Raw genomic sequence first — 24,786 nt, 5'->3', positions numbered from 1 at the left:
CTTCGTCTTTTTCCAGGGATGGCTTCACGCTCTAAGGTTGGAGTGTTCCTATTTTCAGCTTCTTCAGGTGGACTGCCTACTAATGAAATCACTTTTGCCAAGCTTTTGAAGAACCAAGGCTATTCTACAGCCCTGATAGGTAGAGACAATTGGGAAAAATGTGGGGGAGGAAAGGAATTTAAGATTATAGAAAGAGGGAAGAAGTTAATAGAAGAAAAAGTCAATTAACAAAAAAAAATGTTCTAGTTATACACTAGACTCGATTTAGGTGTGGTATCAAGGAAGGGATGAGAGTGTTACAAGGACAAGTGAGAGTTAGAGACAGTTGCAGATAAATTCTGACAACAGTATTCATTACTTTTATTGAAAGGATGGTAGCCTGGGGTTTTGGTTTTAGAAGATCTGTGTTTAACTTTCGACTTTGAAACTTAACTGTGTGGTTTTGAATAAGTTCCTTAAATTCCCTGAATCCTAGTTTCTGAATCTGAAAATGAAAGTTTTAGATTAGATGAGCATTTAGGTCCCTTTTAATTCTAAATAATCTATTAAATCTTAAATTTTAAGATTTAAATTCCTCTACAGACATATTGAATATATTTGTGCATTTAAATATATATATATATACATACATAAATACATATATATTTATATATACACACATAACATTTTTTTCAAACCTATATATATAAAATAATGAAGAAGTTCTACTTCAGGTAGGATTTGGGTTCTTGAAGATTAAGATCTAGGAAGTCCTACCAAGTTGGAAAAGTTTCAGGTAAGGACCAAGCAACAGACTATACACCTCTCTTCTGTGCATAAACTTAGCAAAATTGACAGTCTTATCCTTTGAAGTTTGACAATCAGGTAAGAAATTATTTTGACCACAATGACTCATGAGACTCTCCCTAACCAAGAGGTTGTTGAAATTTGCATTTCTGAAGCATTATTTACAACAATGAATTTGTTTTGTTTTTGTTGTTGTTGTTGTTGTTATTTAGTTTGTGAATTGTTGAAGTAAACATTTCTAAAAATTAGTGATAATTTATTTTTAGGGAGAATATATTTTGCATGTCAGATTTGCCTCATATCTTACACTCTTCTTTTGAAAAGACCCCTGTGTACTGTTGTTTAGTTTGTATTGTCCTAGCCTAAATGAAATGAAATGTTGTCCACTACTCACAGGCATTGTCAGAATAATTTTCCCCACAATGTGGCATATAACTATGAATGTATAGACTTAGCACTGGATGAGATCTTAGAAGTCATCTAGTTCAAACCTTTCATTTTGCAGTTGAAAAAATTGAGGGCCAGAGGAAGTTGTACAAGGTCACACAGTTAATATGTGGCAAAAGCTAGAGAACTCAATTTCTCTATTCAGTTTCCTTTTTTATGATAGGTAAGTTTTTTCCTTTGCTATTTTTGGTTAGCAACATTAACATAAAACTTGAAAATATTTTAAAAAGGCAAAGCTTCTCATTTGTCTTTCATATATCTTTCAAAAAATTTATATCATTCAAAAATATTATTTGTCAAGTCTTTTTTTAAATTTTTTTTTTTGCATCCTCATTTTAAAGTTAGAATTGGGTAATAAGAATGAATATAAAGATTCTGATTTAAAGAAAATTCTTCAAGAAACTTTCTGTGCCACATATTAAGATATGCCTATATTGCAAACAGTGTGGTTGCTGACTTAATAAAGGTGATTAATGAGCTAGGAAGACCAAATCAAGTCTCTTTACCTATAGAAATAAGTTTTTTAAATCCTAGACTATGTGGAACATAAAGATTTAATTTTGGACTGGAGCTCCAGGGGGTGTGGATAGTTAACAATAGTGATACAAAGGAAAGAGCTATTGTAATATCTTTTAAATGCATAGAAGAGAAAAAAAGGAAGTTTGAAAGGAGCACTGTACAGTTTTGAAAGTAATATGTAGAATGTCTTGTATACTTAAAAAAAAAAAAAAAACAAGCACTAAAAGCAAAAGAATTTTTAAGGCATTACATAGAATTAGCTTTTTGTGTTTTTCTATGTGAGTCAAATTGCTATTTTTTTCTTTTAGTATTTATGTTCAAAATAAAAAAAAAAAACCTCAGTCAGGAGATAGAAATTTTCTAAATTTATATAGATAGGATTTAGTATTCAAAATCAAGAAATTGGTTTACCTGAAAATATATGTCTCCTATATTTCTTTTTTCATAGGAAAGTGGCACCTTGGGATAAATTGTAACAGCAGAGATGACTTCTGTCACCATCCTTTAAATCATGGTTTTGACCACTTCTATGGACTGCCAGTGACCAATTTGAGAGATTGCAAGCCAGGATCAGGCACTGTGTTTACCACAGCCATTCATATGTTTGTTTTCATTCCCCTGCAAATTGTTGGCATTGCTCTTGTCACTTTGGAGGCACTCAATTGCCTTGGCCTGTTTCGGCTTCCTCACTGGGTATTCTTTTCCTGTCTTTTATTAGCAGCTACTATAATTGGACTCTTAGCCTGCTTCCTTCATTTTTTCCGACCTTTAAACTGCATTTTGATGAGGAACCATGAAGTTGTCCAGCAGCCAATGTCTTACGAAAATCTCACTCAGAGGTTGACTAGGGAAGCTCTCAAGTTCATAAACAGGTTGGTATTGCTTTTATACTGGGATTTTGTTCATGAAAACTGGCTAATCTCCATTGTGACAGTCAAACACTATCCTTATTTTAGCATTCTTTTCTCTTCCATATTTTATAGGTATTCAGAGAGGTAGCAAAAGAGGGCAGTTGGCTTGAGTAAAGTAATAGTATGAAAAGTTAAATTGTGTATACTTGGTAACTTGAGAAATTACTCTCCAGCTACATTAGTCTCTTATATTAAACACACTGGAGTGATGACATATTTTTTTTTTCTGTCAACTTTTTCCCTCTTGCAACTTAAAAAAGTAAAAGATAGTTGATCACCTTAAGTGAAAAGCTATAGGCTAAAGTGGGTCCTGGCTGGAACTGTGTTTTGTTTACATCACCAGGAATTGTTATAGAAAAGAAAAAAAAAAAAAGAATAATAATATTGTTCTCTCTAGTTTACATTTTATACCTTTTTTTCCTGAGGCAATTGGGATTAAATGACTTGCCCAGGGTCACTCAGATAGGAAGTGTTAAATGTCTAAGGCCAAATTTGAACTCAGGTCCTTTTGACTTCAGGGTCGGTTCCATATCCACTATGTTATTTGGCTGCCCCTACATTTTACACTTCTAAATGAAAAATGAGCTTAGACTTGGGGGAAATGTGGAGGAAAACCAATAATGGCTTTTAAAACTATGTTTGGGTCAAGAATAACAAAGAAAGGGTGGATCTTAGGGTCAATTGCGAGTATAATGCTAACAGATAGCAAAAGTAAAATTAAAGAAGTAAAACAGAACTACTTAACTTCGACTCAAATTCTCAGGGAGAATGTTTTTCAAATTCAAGACAGTAAAACAAAAATAGTGAGAAAAATAAAAGCTTAAAATGAAAGAGGAGATAGTAAGAGAGAACCAGGTGCTCTAAAACTGAGTTTTAAGTCTCTTGGCCAAAATCGCACCCTGGGATTCCAAAAGAGATTGCAGATTTGATTGCTCTAGTGCTCTAGATTATTTTTCAGGAATCAAGAGGAAAAAGAGATATTCTAAAGACAGGAAATGAACAAATGTCCTAAAATTTAAAAGACTAGAAAAATAAGATTCTGGAAACAATAGATTTGTCAGCTTGATGTGAGTTCCTGGCAAAACTTTAGAGCGGATTGTTCATTAGCACTTAGCATGGGAAACAGTGATCACTAGTAGCCAGAATAAACCAAGAGATTATCCCAGAATTATCTCATTTATTCAGTTGATGATTTGACTAGGCTGTTGCACCTAAAATGTATTCAATATAACATCTGATTTCAACAAGGTATTTTTTTTTTCCAACATTTTCCCTCACAATATTTTTGTATGCAAGAAATAGAAATGTGGCCTACAACATATAGTATAGTTGTTGAGTTATTTTAGTCTTGACTAACTCCCTGTGACCTCATTTATATTTTCTTTGCAAAGACACTGGAGTAGCTTATTGTTTCCTTATCTAGCTCATTTTACATTTGAGGAAACTGAAGCAAACATGGTTAAATGATTAGCCCAGGGTCATACAGTTGGTGTCTGAGGTCAGATTTGAACTCAGGAAGATGAATCTGTTTGACTCCAGGCTCAGTACTATCCCCTGCACCACCTAGCTGCCCATAATACAGCCTAGTTGGATTTATAATTGATTCTGAGGAACACAAAATCTTAAAATTCCAAAGGACTTCAGTGGCTAATCTGGTCTAATATTGAAAAAGAAATTTCAACATCACCATTGAGAATACTTGAAGACTCTAATTAGGAGAAACCATTATTTCTCTTACTAATGATTTCTTGCACCTATTTATAGTTTTGTTTTTTTTAACATTGGGTTTTAAACAGTCAGTGTTTTTTCTTCAGATAAACTTTCCTTTGGCAAACAGTTATTCAAAGAATCATAGAATGCAAGCAGAGTTATTCAAAGAATCACAGACTAATGAGGAATCTCAGAGACTGTCTAGTCAAATTTTACATTTAAATCTTTTCAATTTTCATCCACAAATCCCCATTCCCAATTCTAGTCAGATCTGGTTAAAAATTAGGTTCAAAAGTATTTAATAATGATTAAATGGGATTAAATATTTTAGCCATGTTCTTATTTTGTTCAACATTTTTATAAGTGATTTAGATGAAAATGTAAATGTCATTCTCATCAAACTTAAAAGATACAAAACTTGAATGCATAGCTTATATGCTATATGATAGAAATAGAATTTTAAAAGACCTTGATCTGTCAAGGATTGATTACCAAATATAATGATGAAATTTAATGGAAATACAGTTAAACTTCCAAGATTCAACTGAAGAAGTACACTGTGATGGAAAGATGATAATGATTGTCCAAAAAAAAATGAGGTTTATTTTATTGCAAGATTAACACAAGTTAGCGTTCAATTGTGGCTGTGGAAAAAATTGTTGTCTTGTAACATTAATTAAATTTTAGTATTTAGATCAAGGGAAATATGAGAACTACTGTATGCTGTGCTCTCATGAGACCATTTTGGAATATCTTTCAGTTGTTAAGTTTTGCAAAATATGAGTAAACTTAACAACTAGTGACATAATTGAGCTAAGGAATAGATTGTCAAGTCAAGAGTTATGTCTATAAAATGGAGATAATAGGAAATATGCTTAGTCTATTACAACCAAGGATAAGAAAACTAAATAGAACCCATCATCACTTTAAAATAAAACATACTTTTCAACTCCAAATCAATCAAGTACCTTACATAAATAATTGGAAATATTCTTCTAACTCTGCGACATAGCATTTTGAGAGACTATGGAGTCCCCACTTAGTAGGTAGGGATTCTTGGCTAGTCGTTAAAGCCTTTAGAAATTTCTGTTTCCTTTTCTACAAGATGGGGAGTAAAACAAATTAATGTCACCAATTTATGTAGTTCTCAGATTGAAAGTAGAAAAATTAGTTTTATAGTAAGTCAGATTATTAACAATATTAGTTAAACATTAAAAACTAATTCAGTTTTTTTTCCTCTAAAGCATAGTAGTGGTATAGGGTTGATTTGGAAACAAAAATCAGTTTTGCATAACTATACACATCAGCTTTGCCAAACCTGCATGCATCATGTGAGAGCTAATATTAGGTTAGACAGTGAGTTAACAATGATGCCTTTGTGAAAAAAACCAAGAGAACATTGAGATGTTTTCGATCGATCCATAGGTCAGAATTTATTAAATATTTACATGTGCTAGGCACTGTACTAAGTGCTGAGGCTTTTTAAAAAAAGAAGTAAAAGATAGTTCTTGTCCTCAAGGGGAGACAAAAGTACAATACACACATGCAAGCATACATACATATACACACATATATCTTCACACATATAAACATATATGTTCACATACAAAGTAAGCTATACACTAAGATAAATAGAAAATAATTAACACAGGAAGGTTCTTGAATTAAAGGGAGTTGAAAAAAACTTTCAATAAAAGATGGAATTTAAGTTGGGATTTAAAAAAATCAGAAAGATTAGTAATCAGAGTGGAGGAGATAGACCATTCTAAGAATGAGAGACAACTAGAAAAAAATACATAAAGCTGAGACTGGTATCACTGTATTGAAGAGTATGTTTTAGAGAAAATAAGGCACAAGAAGACTGGAAAGGTAGAGTGGAGCTGAATTATAAAGCACTTTAAATGACAACCAGAGCACTTTGGTTCTGATTCGGGATGCTATTGAGAGCCACTGGAGTTTGAGTAGAAAAATCACTTGAATGGTTGTATGGTGAGTTAAGAATGAGGAAAAGACTTGAGGCAGACAAGACCCATCATCAGACTATTAGAATTATCCAGACATGAGGTTCTTAACTACATGGCAGTGTCTGAGAAAAGAATGGGGGCATATACAAGATATTGCAAAAGTTACCTGAAAAGGCCTTGACAACAGTTTGGATGTGGATGGGAGTGGGTGAGAGATAGTGAGGAATTCAGGATGACTTTTAGGTTGTGAGCCTGAAGGACTGGGAGGCTAGAATTGGTCTCTGAAGATATGTAGGAAAACTTTTCTTTAAAGTCTATTTCCATATTTTATCATGTATCTAGTACTTAGTGAAACATTTTGCACATGATAAACACATAATAAATTTCTGTTGAATTAAGTTTAGCATCCAAGAAATGCTCTCATGTCCAATCAAAAATAATTCCTATTTTTATTTATACTCAGACTTTTTTAAATAGCAGAAGGAACTAGTCTTGCCTGAAAACTAGAAGAAACATTAGAAAGTTAGCAATATCCATTCTTTAAGCAATTCAAATAACGAATATTTGCATTACCAAAGAGAATGCACTAGGCCTTGGCATCATGATACAACGATAAAAAACTTAATAGTTCCTGCTTTTAAGGAGTTCACCATCCATTTCACACTCTTGATCTTCCTTATTGCTTTCTCTCTGAGGCCCTTTTACCTTTGCCACAAACTTGTCAGAGATTCTCAAGTATGTCACAAAAGCAGGTTATATGGCTGAATCATTCCCTTGTTTTTTCAAGTCACTTTGTAGAATCAGAAAAATCAAAAATTTATGTTAAGCTGGAAAGGCTCTTGGAGATTGTAAAATTATAGACATAGATCTTAGAGGTCAATCCAGACCAAACTCATTTATTAAGCATCTTCTATGTGTTTGCCATAAATATTCTGCTTCTCTGTGATTTCTATTCAAGAGGAATAATAAAATAATAAAAATAACAGCTTTGTATAGCACTTAAAGATTTGCAAAATGTTTTAAATATGTTAACTGATTTGATACAGTAACCCTGTCAGATAAGTATAATTATTATCACCATTTTATACATGATTTAGCTGAAGTCAGGTAAGATTAAGTGACTTGTTCAGGGTCACACAGCTAGTAAGTTTCTGAGGCTAAATTTGAACTCATGTCTTCCTGACTTCCAAATTTCACATTCCATCAGATGTGACACTTAGTTGCCTAATTCTAACTCATTGGTCTTCATTCTGTTTCTTTGGACCAAACAAAAAATAATCAAATGTCTAATCTCTAGACATGACACTTCTTCATATTCTTAAAAGAAAGCTATATCTTCTTTTCTTCCAACTAAACATTCCCATTCCCTTAAACTATATTTATAGGACATTATTTTCAGTCCAGTAATCATAGCTTGGTATAGTGGATAATGTTAAACTTTGCATCAGAAAATTAGGGAATAAATTTAGTTTATGTAATCTTGGGAAAGTAATTTAACTTCTCAGAACCTCTATTTTCTCCTTAATAAAACAGAGAAAATAACAGTATATATGTCAGTATTGGTTGATAGTCAAATAATGTATAGAAAAATATTTTATATACTTTAAACAGTCATATTGTTTGCCCTGTTCTGGAAGCAACATAATTTGCCAGCACCTTTTCTTAAATGTGATATCCAGAAATTAATTCAAGATGTGATGGCAAAGACAATACTATTAATTCTTGGTGGGTCCTTAGACCTTGGTCATCTCATCTATCACTTTTATTTCAATTATTATCTTATTTTGAAAAACACTCATTTCTATCCTCATTCCTCTAAGATCTGGACTTGCGCTTATTTGCTAAAAATAAGGTGGCTGTTATGCTAGCATTTTAAATTCAACATGCTTAAAACTGGGTATCTTTTCTCCAAAATCATCTTTTTTTTTTTCTGTCAACTGTACTACCATTCTATCATTCTTAAAACCTAAATGATAAGAAGTTATCTTTTAATTCTCTTTTCTCGTCTCCCTTATCTACACAGCAGCTAATTCTCAACAGTTAAGAAGTATTAATATATTTTGCTTTTCATATCATCATGATTTAACCCAGTAATCTTACTATTCTCTCTCCCAAAGAGCCACCCTATATAACAAATTCTTTAAAAAAAAAAAAAAAAAGGAAAAAGAGGAAGAGAAAGATATATCATCAAACCAAACAAAAAAGTCTCAAAATATATTCAATCTTCTAAAGCCATAGACCCCTACCTTTTCAAAGAAGTGGCACAGGTAAACTAGAACCCACTCATACCAGCCAAGAGAGCCAATTGTTAAAATTTCAGTGTGAAATCATTTATACCTCTGAAATTGGCAAATGCTACATACTAGAACTAGGTTTGTTATTTTATTGATTATGTAGACTGAAGAAGATGATGGAAAAATGTTATTGCAAATTAAACTTAAAAATGTAGAGATGTTTTCTAATATCCCTTATTTGGGGTTTTGTTTGTTCTTTATAGTTTTGTAACATTTCACTTAAAAAAAATTGTAGTTGTTGTTCTTTAAGTTGCACTGTCCCTTTAAGTTCTTAAGTCCACAAGGGCACATCTGTTCTCTCTTTTCCATTGCCAAATCTATCATCCTAGTTTAGACCCTCATTGACTCTAAATGGATATTTTGTCTAATAGCAGTCTTTTCACTTCCATTCTATCCTTCAGTAAACCTCAACAACTTCCAATTTTTCTAATGCCCCAACACTCTTTAGTTCCATTCTTTTGCTCATCCTGTGTCCTATGTCTGGTATGGTCTTTTCTACCTTACCATATGCTTTTTTTTCCTAAATTGGAATTTTTCATATTCTTCACAACCACCTCATATCACCCTTTTCACAAGATTTTTCCTGATCAACACAGATGGAAACTCAGTTCTCAATTCTTTCATAAGTCTTTGTACTTCTCAAATATATATTACAATTTTCATTTTTATTTCTGTACCTATCATATTGCCCCTAATATTTGAAAGTGGAGACCAAGATACATTCTAACATTAATTAATATGTTACAGTCCATTAATCATCAGTCCATCAGTCTATTTGAAAGACAAATGACTATTCATACTGATCAGTTCCATCCCCACTGAGCCTAAACCAAATTACAACTTAATTTCTTTTCTTTAAAAAATTTTTTTTAATAATAGCTCCCCCACCCCGAATACATGCAAAGGTACTTTTTTTTTTTTTTTTTTTAACATTCACCCTTACAAAACCTTGTGTTTCAATTTTTTCTCTCTCCTTTCCTCCCACTCTCCTCCCCTAGTCAACAAACATTATAAATTAAATATAGGCAATTCTTCTAAACATTCCCATATTTATTGTGCAGCACAAGAGAGATCAGGTCAAAAAGGGGAAAAAAAAGAAATAAAAAAAGCAAGCAAACAACAACCAAAAAAGTAAAAATATTATTTTGTGATCCATATTCAGAGTCCATAATCCTCTTTCTGGATGCAGCTGGTTCTGTCCAACACAAGTCTATTATAATTGACCTGAGTTATCTCACTGAACAACTTAATTTCTCTCAGTCAGTATGTACTAAGCACTTGGCTCTGTGGCAGGTATTATGCTAAACAGTGAAAATAAAGGAAAGTTAACTGGAGCAGCTACGTGTCAACCTTATTCAGAGTGAATAGAGCATCAGCCCTGAATTCAGGAGGATCTAAGTTCAAATCTGATCTCAGTAATCCCAATTTCCTCAGGGGGGAAAAAAAGATTTCCTAACTTTAAGGCGCTTACAATCTAATGAGGAAGACAACATAAGAAAAACCTGTACAAGCAAGATATATGCAGATAAATTAAAAATAAATGAAAGAAGAGAAGGTATTAGACTTAAGAGGATTTGTGAGAGTTTTTTGTTTTTTTTGTTTTGTTTTGTTTTTTTCCTGCAGGAGGTAAAGTTTTATCTTGAAGTAAATCAAGTGAAGCCAGAAGGCATAATTAAAGAACAGAAGCATTCCAGAAATGAGAGATAGTCAGAGAAAATGCTTGAGTTAATAAATGGAGTTTATTTGTGGAAGCAAGAATGCTTAAACTGGATGAAAAAATAGTTGGAGGTGGAACTTGATGTAAAGTATAAGAAAAATGGAAAGGTGGATGGAAGCAGAGGTTACAAAATCATTTGAACTCCAAGCGGAGGATTCTTGTACTTGATCCTAGAAGTCATAGGGAGCCACTGGAGTTTATTGAGTAATGGTAGGAGATGGGACCAGCCAGTAAACTATTGCATTATCCAGGCATGAGGAGATTAAAAACCTGTCCCAGAGTGGTAGTAGACGTTTATAACCCAGCCTACTCCTACTTTTCCAGTCTTCTTATACCTTACTTACTGCCATATCCTCTTTGATCCAGGGAAATTGGCCTCCCTCCCAATTGTTTCACAAACAAGGCATTCCAGCCCTTGATTTTGAACATTTTCTCTCACTGTCCTCTATGCCTAAAAAGTTCCTTCCTCAGCTTCACATACTGGCTTTAATTTCCAACTAAAATCTGATTTCTATAGGAAACCTTATCTAGATCTTCTTAATTTTAGTGGTTTTCCTCTGTTAATTATTTCCTATTTATCCTGTATATAGTTTGATTTGTATATATTAGTTTTTATACTCTCTCCCTAATTAGAGCTTCTGTAGGTCAGGGCCTGTCTTTTGCTTTATTCTGTAACTACACTACTTAGCATGGTGCCTGACATATAGTAGACCTTTAATAAATCTTTATTGAGTAATCAGAGGACAGAAGGGGGCATATTCAATCGGTGTTGCAAAGGTGCAACCACTAGACCTTGGCAAGAAATTGGATATGGGTCTTTGCAGGGTTTCAAGAAACTTTGAAGAATGAAGGACAACACCTGTATTTCAATCTTTGGGAACTGGGAGGATGGAAGTGCCCTCAAAAGTAGCAGAGAAGTTTGGAAGAAAGAGAGTTTGGGGAAAAGTTAATAAATTAAATTTTGGAAATGTTGAATTTAAGATATTAATAGTAAATGCAGTTCAAAATTCTAATAAGCAATTGAAAATGTAAGGCTGGAGGTCAGGATAGAGGTTGGACTGGAGAAGTAGATTTGAGAATCAGCAAGATAAAGATGATAAGTAAATCCATGAGAGCTTATGAGATCACCAAAGGAAGTAGTATATTAGAAAAGAAAATAGCCAGCAACAAGAGCAGGTATAATTTGGGTGAATATTCAGCAAAGGAGACAAATAAGAGTCAGATAGGTAGAGCATGTTCACGTCTCCTGAATAAATGAATGAAGAATGAATGAATAGATTTTTCTATGCTATAGCTTCTAGCACAATGATTCTGAAATTTGAATTCGTAATTCCTTGAATTGTTCATTGTTGTACAAATGGGAATATCAAGATTGTTCTGTTGAAATCTCTAGATAGCCCAAGTTGTGGTCAGGGTTTTCATCATACTGAGTTAATATAATTCTAGAGGAGATATGATTTACTGGATGAGGCTTCAAGTTGTTAAAAGGAAACTTAATCATATATTAACAAAAATAATCAGTAGAAGTAGTGAGTCCATATGAAAATAATGCATCTTTCTTTCTAAGAATCTTATGTGCATTTTTTCAATAATGAGAATTCCTATTTTATATGGGTAGGAGCTGTTTTTTGCAATCTATTTGGGACAAATGGAGGCTAAATAACTTCTTGAAGTAATCTATTAATTAGTCGATCCCTTTAGTTAACATGGATAACATATTAGTGGAATGTATTTAACAAGTTGCTGATTTAACTTCCCTTCTCTTTGAGATGATGTTTCATTTTGATGTACAAAAATGATAAAAAGTTCTAGTGGGCACCTTCTCTATAGTTTATTTGTCAAAGGATGCTAGTAAAGTGATTTAAATTCTGCTTCTGAAATTTATACTCTTTCTGTATACCCTGCTCCTGAAATGATTTATGTTCAAGGAATGTATGTCTGAGATGCCAGTTGGAAATGCTAAGATATGAATAACAAGAATACTTTTGCAGTTTAATATTTTCCTAAATGAAGTATAGTTAGACAGATATGAAAGACAAAGAGAAAAATACCATTTTATATCTTAAAAGTTAGAAAGAACACTTAACACTTGATATTATATACTTATTTTGTCTTCTGTTCATTATATTCCCTTATTAAGATATTTATAGAGTGCTAGCATTCAGTGACAATTTTATAGTGAGGACATAGATGTCTTATCAGTTAATGTTGATCAACTAAGCTATACATTTTGATTAATGAGGATCACTAACCTTCCTATCCAAGGGATGTCATTTTGATAAAATTAAATGTTTTGAAGCTATCCTTATAAAAGTAACAGTTCTCTCATTTATACTTTTCTGTATTGCAATTATTCTCCTCATGTAACTTGTTTGCCCAGTCTTGACTGAAGACATTAGCTAAAGTTAGAAAAGAAGAACATCCTGGTGCAACAATTCCTTTGTTCTTGGTCTGTTGAACTTTGACTAGCTACTGTTTAGGGAAATGCTTAGGATAACCAAGATAAATAGTGGGGCTTGCAGTAAGACTATTAATCTTCTTTCCATATTGGAGAACACATAAGCTGAAAGGGCTCAAAAACATCACCTAATAAACTCATCATTTTTCATATGTTGGGTAGTACTTCTGATGGGAATTTATGGGAAAAAAACATGTAGAAGAATTGCAAAGGATGAACCTTTAATTAGTCATGATGGATCTTGGTGGAAGTTTCTACATCAATGAGACTAAAGATCTGGCTTAGTGTTAACATTATCATTGTTTCTTAAAATACTTAGAAATCCAGTTAAAATCAAGATCATGCACCAATTTTTGAATTTAATAAATTCTGTTCATAATTTTTTCTTTGCCACCTGAGACTGAAGAAAAAAGAAATCTCTGCTAGCATATAGAGATCAATGAGTAGTTTATGCTATTTCAGATAAATAATACTCAAAGTTAGTTTTTGCTTTATGTAAAAGACACGTGGTATTCTGTATAAACTTATTTTTAATTTAATAATAATGATGATGATAAAGTTAACATACACATGATACTTAAAAGTTTGCAAAACATTTGCATATATCATCTTATTTGATAACTCACAGCAATGCTATAAGGTAGTTGCCATTATAGTAATTTTATTGATAAGGAAACTGAGGCTCAGAAAGTTTGCCTAACACAACTAGAAAATCTCTGAGGTGAGATTGGAATCCAGGTCTTCCCAACACTAAATTCAGCATTGTACTATATCACATATTCTCTCAACCATGTTTTATCATTTAAGCAAAAGTCACCTATAGATTTTGTTTTTCTTGGGAAAATGATAAATTTAAATCTGAAAGAAGATAAAATAACAGAATGAAAGAAATATCAGTAGAAGCTTATGCGTTCTATAACTAATAGTAACTGACAAGTCAATTCATAGAATAATACCTGTAAATAAGCAATTCCTTAAGAACTAATATATATGTATTAATTTATATGTTAATTAATATATTATATATATATAATATATATATATATATTAATTTGAGAAATGTATTAGAGAGCAAAAGGTCATACACCATAGTAGAGAGACTGTTGGATTTAAAGTCAGGAAGACTTAGATTCAATTCATTCCTCTGACCTATTGGTACATCATTTAATTTCTCTGAGGCTACAGTAACCCTTTAAAAGTATGAAAAGATTGTGATCTGTATCACTGAAAAGAGATCTCACCCCAGTGAAATCACACATAATAGGATACATATTAGATAGTATACTAAATGTGTGCTAGATAGATGGCAGTAACATCATGCTGAATTTAATATCAATGTCACTTATTGTCCATTTATATGCCCTTTACTATAGGCATTGGGACTAGCCAATCAAGATTCTAAAAGTGTCATGAAGTCCTGTTGTTATTTACTCTGATTTGCTAGCATAGCATCATCTTCTTGTTTAGCCCTGAGGAAGCTCAAACACTTTTTACAGGGGAAACATTATGAAATTGTAATTATGGAAAGTGTCAGTGAAGAAGAGAAAATAAAATAACATTTGCAAGGAGGGAATAAGTCCTTAATTGAGAGTCATGGTGATAACTTTACACTTTAATGTTTTATGTCTACAAATTTTATAACAAGTAAATATTCCTTTCTGTAGTGATGGTTTACATAATCATAACTCTCCCAAATCTGTGACAGTTGATAAATGTATCCTTAAAAGATGTGTCCTTTTATCCTGTTCTAATACCATTACAATTTAGCACAGTCAAAATGCAATAACACTCATACAAGACTTGTTTTTTAACTTTTACAGCAATACTGTACTTCAAATCCTTATGAAGATTGTCTGAGATTTGATACACCTATTGTTGAATGAGTTATTATTTTGATTGATGTGATTCTGAGATAAATTAATTTGTTCTATAGGACTTGTATTTGTTGAGAAACAAGTGAATTTTATAAAGTTTAATACTATTTTAAAATTATTTTTTAGATTTTTAAAAATATCAGAAATCAATAAAACAAGTAGATTTCTTATTTATTTATTCATTCATTTATTTGCTGAGGCAATTGGGATTAGATGACTTGCCCAGTTGTCACACAGCTAGGAAGTGTTAAGTGTCTGAGATCAGATTTGAACTGACTTCAGGGGTGGTGCTCTATCCACTGTGCCCCCTAACTGTCCCAATTCCTTCTTATTTTAAACAAATCTAAATAGATTTTGTTTTATGTCTACAAATTTTACAACAGGTAACTATTCCTTTCAATAGTGATGGTTTACATAATCATAACTCGCCCAAATCTATGACAGTTGATAAATGTATCCTTAAAAGATGTGTTAAAAGTACTAAATAGTACATTTCTGGCCATTTGCAACCCAACTATCAGTCATTCTAACAATACTCAGGCTTTAATACTCCACTGGATCTGTAATCTCAGTCTCAATAGGAATTTGAACATTCCTATCATTGATAATAATACTAATACTAATACTTAAGATTTCTCTACCTGATTAAGCATTGAAAAGTTCATTACATATGTCATCTCATTTGATGCAGATCACAATCTATTTGTGTCCATTTGTCATGTTATTGGTGAATATCCTACAAATTCTTAATAGGAGACCGATCTAAAGTTCTGGAGATATTCCTTATTTCCTTTTGACATTATGTAGGTACCAGTACTTTTTTCTCATGATATGATTAGCCCATCTTTTGTTTTTCTGTTAATATGTTTCTTTTGTGGTATGCTTTACATAGCATAATCAATTAATATTCTCATTATAAAGGAAACTAGAAGTTAAAGGAAGTTATAGCTAAATGGAGATTCATAGATTATCCTTGGGGAGACAAAGAGTTCACTAAATTGATTTTATCATGTGTCCAAAGGCAACAACAAATATTTTTGTGATATTTTAATTGGAAGAAACAACACATTAAAGAAATACCATCTTTGGAATAGTTAGAAAGGCCCAGATGTTCTAAGGGTAGATGGGGTAGATGGCAAGACTCAGGGTTCCTTATGTTGTATCAATAGTTCAGATAACAGTGCAAGGGTCTAGAGATTATAAAAGAGGTCATAAGGTCTGGAGAACCTCAGTACACAGTTGCATGACAGATGGTAAAGCCTGATGGTTTCCTATCTCATTAAAGTTGGTGGCTTCTCATCCAAATTGTGTGACTAATGAAAAAAGTCTGTATGGGTTCTGGACTATTCACTGTTGGAGGAAGAATCAAATGGAAGGTGAGAGAAGGAGGGAATCACTGGAATTGGCAAATCTTTCTGATGCTCAATTGCCTTAGATGGATTTCTTGGAGGTATGGGAAGAGAGCCAGAATATCAGTGATGGTAGTGATACTTGAAAAGATCATTTGCTATTGGCTGATTATGGTTTCTATGCCAACTTCTATTACAGAAAAGAAAGTTTAAAAGTTATAAAGAATTTGACCAGATCTTTGAAATCAAATCAATACGTATTTAGATATATATTGATTTCAATGTGAAATTGGTTACAAGGGAGAATACTGAAATGTCTGCTAGATTAATGAATAAAACCCAAAGAAACCAAGCACTTGTAGACTACATAGAAACAGTATTAATGCTTAAACAATGGAAAATTAATAATACGATAAAGAGATGTATGCTTACCTAAGTTGATTTACCATTTTTGAAAGAGGATGATCATTGGAAAGTTTAAACAGAAGAGGAGTTATATAGGAAGGCAAAAGGCAACAATTAATATTGTGAAATTGTGATGAAATTATGACAACTGATAATTGTGAAAATAAATAAACAAATATTTTAAAGGAAATTGGACTTAAACTATAACTTCTACCATATATACATGCATATGTGTATATGTATACAGACATGTACATATTTACATGGATATTACATATGTGTATATTCATTGAGAAAGAGAGAGAGCAGAGAACTCTATTTTCTTCTCCTCTTAACTTTTGAATTCATAATTTCTTCAATATAGGGGATTCCTATCTAGAAATAGCTTCCACTATGAGTGTTGTAGATCAGATTATCTCTAAATTGTAGTCTTCGAGACTTGTCTGGGGGATTGAGAGATTAAGTATTCTGCCATGATCACAGAACTAATATGTCAGAAGTAGGACTTGAACCCACATCTTTTTTACTCCAAGATTGACCATCTATTCACTACAACTTGCTACTTTTCTTTAGCCCATAAAATACATTTTCAACAATGTGTGGATATACTATATCTTTCAGAAGAAAAAATATTCAAAATGAATAACCTAAAAGCTTTTCTTTTTATAGGAAGTCTTTGAATATCAACAAACATAGACAAATATTATCTGCCTACACATAGCATGCAGCAAATGTGTCACATATTGGTAATAATTACCAAATGACTCCAGAACTGAAACTATGTTATAATATAATTAGTACTAGTTCACCAAGTAATGATAGGATTTGATGATTTGAAACATTTTGTTTACTGAATCAAATTGTTGAATGGGAAGGGTCATTAGGATGTAGAAGATTATTTTCAAGCCTTAAAAAAGGTAACACTTAAGATAAAAATGCATACATACATTCCAATAATGAACTTTTTTGATCTGTATAGGTTCATATTTATCTTTACATGATGCAAATCTTTCTATACTCTGAATTGGAAGAATTGTTTGATATTGGCAAAGTATACACACACACACACACAAACACAAACATACAACCAGAATAGAGGCTTGAATGTAATATCCAAATTGTCTTCTTTTCAATTGTGTGTAAGATACTGGCAATAAGTTTTCAAAAGAGTTGTTTACTGAAGAGCTCTAGTTCGTAAAAAGAGAGTTTAACTATTATTGTGACGTTTACCTCCCACCACCTAGCTAATATCTTATTCCATTTTTAAGGATAGAAGTAGTGAGAACTGAGTCTCCTAAATGAGGCTATGCATGAAATAAATAGTTATCCTGATCTTTCAGAGAATATTAATAAATGAGTATTGTCTTTCCCTGAGAATAAGCTGTCAGTCATACAGCCATATGATTTGTAAAGTAGCAAATTATTTATCTCCATCTAATTCACATCTTTATGGACAATTGATTACATATCTGTTCCTGAACAGATGGATTTTTTCTCCCAGGATTTATTTTTCTAAATTCACTGTTTCTGTTCCTTATGTATATAAATGACTGCTCTTCTTTGAGGATCGGTTTAGGTTCAAATGTGTGATAAGTGTAGTCTTTTGAGTGAGAAACTCAATTTTACCACAAAGATTGCAGAATATCATTTGACAAGTATGTACAGTAAGCAGTTCCCTGCCCTTAATTTTTGCTTGTAATTTTTTTATAAAATGCTTGTAATGTGTTTATAATCCCAACTGACAACTCAAAGCAAAATTAACATATTCTGGCCATGACATTGATGATGTGGTAGCCCTTAAGATTCATATTCCTAGTGCAATTCTTCTTAATTGATTTTAGTGATGATGGCTTTTTTCTACTTTCTTTGCCATCTTTACTTGCCTTGGATTTTTGTTGTTTTCTTACTATTAGCTTCCATTTTTTTAAAAACTAGAAATCAAAAAACTGTTCTTTTGTTATCATTGCCTGTGTCATTATCTTCTTCCTCATTTTTATGTCAAAACTGTTATATAAAATATTCCAGGTAAAAACAGTTACAGAACAATGTGTTATATGACGTTTTTAAAGATAACATGGAGAGAATATAGAGTTAGAGAAAGATTTGATTTTGAATTTCCCTTTGATGGCAGCTGTGTGACAATAGAAAAATTATATAACTTCTTAAGTCTCAGTTTCTGCAATGAGAAGATAAGAATAATAGCATTCACCTGTTTTTAATTTTTTTTAACATTTTATTTTTTTCAGATTACAATCTAATGATTGTAAAAAGGTTTTGACCTTTGTTTGTTTTACAGTTTTGTCTTCCAGATCCCCGTTTTCCCTCACCAAGCAAACAATTTGATAAAATTTACACATGAGTAGAGATGCAAAACATATTTCCATATTAGTCATATTGTCAGAAAAAGAAAACAAAACAACATAGACCAAACCCTCAAGAAAAATAAAATAAAAAATGTATCCTTCAATCTGCTTTCAGATTCTATCAGTTCTTTCTCTGGAGGGGGACAGTGTTTTTCATGATGAATCCTTCAGAATTGTGTTGGATCTTTGTATTTACCAAGAAGAACTAATTCATTCACAGGTGATTGTTGTACAGTATAGCTATTACTGTGTACAATGTTCTTCTGGTTCTCCTCACTTCACTTTGGATCAGTTTATGAAAGTTTTTCCAGCTTTTTCTGAAAATATACTGCTCATCATTCCTTATAACACATTGATTTCATCCCAGTTACATGCCACAAATTATTCAGTCATTCTATCAGAACTGTTATTCTAAAAATCATATTGTATTCAATATGCAGATGTTACACAAATGTATCTTTAGATGTGACAGCATATTGAGTCCATAAGGTTCAATGTTTGAGATCATTTACCTAATTTGTTAAAATTTAATGCCTATTGTTTGCAAACAAAGGCAGAGAAGATAATATGATTACATTTGAAATGACAACAATTTGAGGAGTGTGTAAGTATATGTGTGTATGTGTGTATTTGTGTGTTAGGGAGAGAGAGCTTTAGATCATAAAGAAATGAGTTTGAGTCTTGTCTTTGATGTCAGTGTATATGATCATAAGGTAATCACTTTAGCCATTGCTTGAAATATAGATAATGATATTTATTTTGCCCATCTCACAGGATTGTTATAAGGGGGTAATACAAGAACAATGCTTTTCAAAGTTTAAAGATCTGTTTTAAATGTTAGTTCTTTTTATCAACGTAAGCTTCTATGTGTCTCTGAAATATTGAAGTTGAGGACCATCCAGTATGCAATGGAAGGGCACCTGGAGAGTTTAAGCAGGTTTCACTACATTTCAAGCAGAGTATTACATAAGAGAAATCATGTAATAGATAAAATGTATGACAGAACATGAGCCAGTGATATAGCAAGAGCGTGTATGTTCTTTTGTTTCTTTGCAATGTCAAGAGAACTTGTAAAAGGTTTCCAGGATATTAGGTGGAATTAGAGGAGGTCATAAATGAAAGTCATGTACATCTACTGAGAGATCATGATATGTATCAGTGAAGAGACTACTCCTATTGATGAGATCATGTTCTGTTGGGATAATGAAATTTATGTGGCTCTTTTTCCACTGATGCAGATTTTAAATTCTCTGCTCTTCAAGCTCTTCATTACAGATTTGTATAAGTTCTTCAAACCTTAGACAGCAAGTAATCCAATGTCTGTTAAACATGTGCAATTCTTCTATACATATTTCCACAGTTATCATACTACACAAGAAAAATCAGATTAAAAAGGAAAGAAATAAGAAAGAAAACAAAAAGCAAACAACAACAAAAACATGAAAATAATATGTTGTGATTCACATCACATGGCTATCAGAATCACATTATCTATCAGAATCACCATATTTTTGAAAAGCGCCATGTCCATCAGAATTGATCATTGGATAATCTTGTTATTGCTATGTCACATGTTTTCTTGGTTCTAGTCACTTCACTTAGCATCAGTTAATGTAAGTCTTTCCAGGCCTTTCTGAAATCATCCTGCTGATTGTTTCTTATAGAACAATATTTCTTAACATTCATATACCATAATTTATTCAACCATTCTTCAACTGATGGCCATCCATTCAAGTTTCCAGTTCCTTGCCAATACAAAAAGGACAGCTATAAACACTTTTGCACACATGCATTACATTTCTATACCTTTCTTGTGACATTTATTGTACTTTATCTTTTATGACTTTTATTTACCTCTTTTATCCCTAGCACAGTACAATGCAGGTGGAGAATGCTTACTAGGTGTTTGTTGAATTATTCTCTTCTACATTGTAAACTTTTTGAATTTTAGAGTAAGACTAGGACTTTTAGTAAGACTCTACCATACTTAGCACTAACATAACAATGCTCCAAAAATATAATTTTTAAGTAAATAAGCTGTTCTTCCTTCAAAATATCTGGAAGTCCATGACTTGGTGCCTAATCAGAAAAAGGTATATATCAAATTTGGGAATAAATGATGATAATAATAGTTGAAACACCAGTGCTGAAGCAATTTTTAATTTTTAAAAAAGCTTTACACAGTTAATTCTATAACCTTAAATTAGAGACCAAAAAAACCTCCTGCTATTGTACCTCCTTTGAAAAATAACCATTTCCTCACATCAGAAAAAAATAACTGCGTAAATAGAGGATGGCATAGTTGTAATTCAAAAGTAATCTGTAAAAAAAAATAAACATACATATTGGATGTAAATATTATATATTTGTATGTATATACAGTTATAATCATAGCTATATGTATATATTTGTTGTTATTTAGTCATTCAGTTGTGTCTGACTCTTCATGATCTTCTGGAGCATAGCAAGCTAATATTGTCCATAGGGCTTTCTTGGAAAAGATAAAATAATGACTAAAGAAAGGAAAAAAGAGAAAGAAAGAATGAATGAATTATTTAATGAGACCAGAAGTTGATTTAATAGAAGATTATTATACTGTATTTTGCTTTATTTAGATCAAACATAATTATTGTGCTTACTCCTGGGAAACACATTTTGGAAGGGACATTGATATAATATGTACATCAAACAAAGTAGTAAAGAGATTAGAAATCTTACCATATGCAGATAAATTTAAAGAAGGGAATGTAGAGTAGAAAAGAGATAACTTGACAGGATAATAGTTTTTAGATGTTTAGAAGATCTGTCATATGAAAGAAAGTTTAGTTTGTTCTTCCTGGCTGTAGAAGACAGAACATATAGGTGGCTGCTGTTCAGTCATTCAATGGTATTTTGACTGTTCATGAACTGGTGGGCCATAACATACCAGGTCCTTCTGTCCTCCACTATCTTTTGAAATCTGTCCAAGGTGGGCGTTATAGAGAATTAAATTGTGATTCAATACAAGGAAAAAAACTTTGTAAGAGAACTATCAAAAATGGACTGATTTGAATAAGAAGTAATGAGTTAGTTATCATTGGTGGTCTTCAGGAAGAGACTAGATGTTCATTTGTCAGTGCATTATTGAAGAGAGTGTCTGGCATGACATTTAATAAACATTTATCAGTTGGTGGAATTTTGGATTAGGTAAGTCATTACTTCCCTTTTAATTCTCATATTCAATGATTCTAGTTGTATGAATTATCTCAATAATAACAATAATAGAAAAAAATCCTCACCATGCATATATAATAGTAAGAAAAAAAAAACCTCACATGCATACAGGACTTTATAGTTTATAAAGCATGTTCTTCAAATAACCTTGTGAGATAGATAATGTATCGCTACCACTTCCCATTTGATAATGGAAAAGTAAGACACAAATAGTTAAGGGATTTGTTTGTGCCTATGCAACTATTAAGTGTTAGACCCAGTCTTTGAATCAACTATAAATTACTTATGGACAGGAATTTTAACTTTTAACCTATCTTTATGTTAAAGGATATAAGCAATGTCCTTCATGATGTAGGTTTTTGATAAATGTTTGTTTAATGGAGCTGAATTGAATTTTGAATATCTGAAAAAGTTCAAACTTTGGCAATTAATACATTTTCAGAAATTTTGAATATTTTGATAATATAAAAGTAGGCATGAGTTGACATCATGGAGGGGGAGGGGAACCTCCAATTTTAAAAATCCAACACTTCTTTATGCTGTATTTCATTCAATATTATATTCAACAAAATTCAGGAAAGGAAAGATTTGGGAGTTTTTTCTAGTGAAAATTGAAGGAAAATGGACAGAAAGTGTAGTTTAAGTATTTTCAAGAAGGTAAAGGAAAGTGTAGTAATATCAAGTTACTAGCTTGAAAAAGTGATATCCCTTCATTACTCACCTCCATTTCCAAGTTTCCAACACCAAGGAATTGCTAATTTTAGGATGTTTCATTGTATGGTTAGACACTGTGCAGTGGGAAGAATAGAATACTGTAAACCAAGAAATTTTTACTATATTTCTATTTGGCCTGTGTAAATTTGGGATACTCACACATATTTGATAATTTTCTTGTTCTTAAGAAATAAATCAAAGTTACATTTTAGATGCCTTTAATGGCGTCCTTCTTTAAAGGTGGTTTTTTTTTTTTTTTTTTTTTTTTTTTTGCAATATCATCATATACTTCTTTGTAAATTTTTCCTTAACCAGATCTGTAACAAATGTAATTCTACCTTTTGTATTTGTCTTTTTTAGGAACACAGGAACACCTTTCCTTCTTTTCTTATCCTACATTCATGTCCACACTGCACTTTTTTCTGCCAAAGAGTTTGTGGGGAAGAGCAAACATGGCATGTATGGGGATGCTGTGGAAGAAATGGATTGGAGTATAGGTATGTAACTTGATAAAAAGTTTTTCAGTGTGTATTTTTGAAGTAGTTCATACAATTTTGTTGTCCTTTATCCAAAATTTCTAACAATGTCCAAAATACTACCTCCAAATCTATGTGAGAATCAGAGATTTAGAGGGAAAAGAGACATTAAATACCATCAAATTCAATCCCCTCACTTTACAGATGATGAAACCAATGCTGACAGTGCTTAAATGAGTTACTATACAGCTAGTAAGTGTTTCAGGCAGGTGTTGAGCTTAGGCTTTTTTGAACTCCAAGTCCAGAATTCTATCTACTGTGACTCCCAGAAAAGTAGTTGATTAAACTGAATGACATATTATTTGATAAGAATATGAACTTTTTACATTCCTTCTCTGACACAAATTATCCAAGTGATCTTGGACAAGTCATTGTCTTCCTTGGTACCCAAACCAATTAGCTATTTACAGCTACAAGTTTCAAAGCCAGTGCTGATCTGCATTGTTTAAGGAAATTTCCTCACCAGAATTCTCTATGCCATTAAATTAACAAGTCCAAAACAACAACAACAAAATGCCAAAATCACATAAATAATTCAAATATGCATGTGAATAGTAAGTAAAGGCTAATTGATACACAACTAGAGACAAATCTTTATCTGTGCAATCTGTATCCTATTTTATATAATATTTATAGGGGTTATAGTCAAAGATTAATGGAGGAATGGAGCCACTTACTATTATCACTTACTATTAGATATTCTTAATAATTAAATGGGAACAAAACCTCATTATTAGCAAAATGAGATAATTGGAGTTCAAATGTTTGGAAACAATGCATTCTTTGACCTGTAAAGCTGACTCTTGACTTGGCAAGACTGTCAAAGTAATTGTTCCTTAACTCTACCTTATTTCTGTGCCAACTGGAATACATTTACTATTTATAGCTATAATTCATTGTTTTTGTCTGAAGCCAATAATTCTCTGCTTTTCACTATCCCTTCTGTTCCTCACTAAGCAAATGTAAGATGACAAAAAGCAGTTTTGGTCAAAGTCCTTCCTTTGAAAAAAATTCCAATTTTGAATTGGGAGGGAAAAGCTTTTTGTGTTTTTGGTTCAATGAAGATGAACATGGCCTTGCTTAACAGAAAATTCATGTTTGAGTTTTGTTTTTTGGTTTCTCTAAATGATTGTTAAATTAGGTATAGTTCAATGGATTGTAATGAAGTAGAAAATTGAAGGACTCTGCATTTCTAGTTTTACTTGGGATATTCACTTGCTATCTAGTTAAAGTTAAAGTTAGTCTATCTGTCTAATACAGTAGAATTTAAGATCTTTGAGTAGGGATTATTTCATTTTTATATTGTTATCATTATCATCTAGCACAATTTATCCTACAAAATAGGCACTTAATAAATGCTTATTGGTTGATTGCATGTAAATCAGAAACTACATGACTGATCTTATGCTTACAAGTTGACTAATATATGTTTTAATTTGGGGATGGAGAAGATAGGAGTCCAAACAAAGAACTTAATCACTTAGACATCTGTAACTTTCTCTCCTCTCTCTCTCTCTCTCTCTCTC

At 32.1% G+C, this 24,786-nt stretch overlaps 1 protein-coding gene across 2 annotated transcripts in view; it reads left to right on the top strand.

Moving 5' to 3' along the window:
• The window catches only part of STS (steroid sulfatase), a 183,622-nt gene that overhangs the window by 71,054 nt on the left and 87,782 nt on the right, over positions 1 to 24,786 (top strand). For both annotated transcript variants that reach the window (XM_051984565.1, XM_051984566.1), the window contains 3 exons: positions 17 to 139; positions 2,201 to 2,624; positions 23,085 to 23,221. In XM_051984565.1, the coding sequence (XP_051840525.1) occupies positions 17 to 139; positions 2,201 to 2,624; positions 23,085 to 23,221 (684 nt within the window). The remainder of the gene's footprint in view (positions 1 to 16; positions 140 to 2,200; positions 2,625 to 23,084; positions 23,222 to 24,786) is intronic.

This window comes from Antechinus flavipes, chromosome 3 (assembly GCF_016432865.1).
Source record: "Antechinus flavipes isolate AdamAnt ecotype Samford, QLD, Australia chromosome 3, AdamAnt_v2, whole genome shotgun sequence".
Classification (NCBI taxonomy): domain Eukaryota; kingdom Metazoa; phylum Chordata; class Mammalia; order Dasyuromorphia; family Dasyuridae; genus Antechinus; species Antechinus flavipes.
The sequence above is the reverse complement of the archived record's forward strand: the minus strand, read 5'-3'. Positions and strand labels throughout refer to the sequence as shown.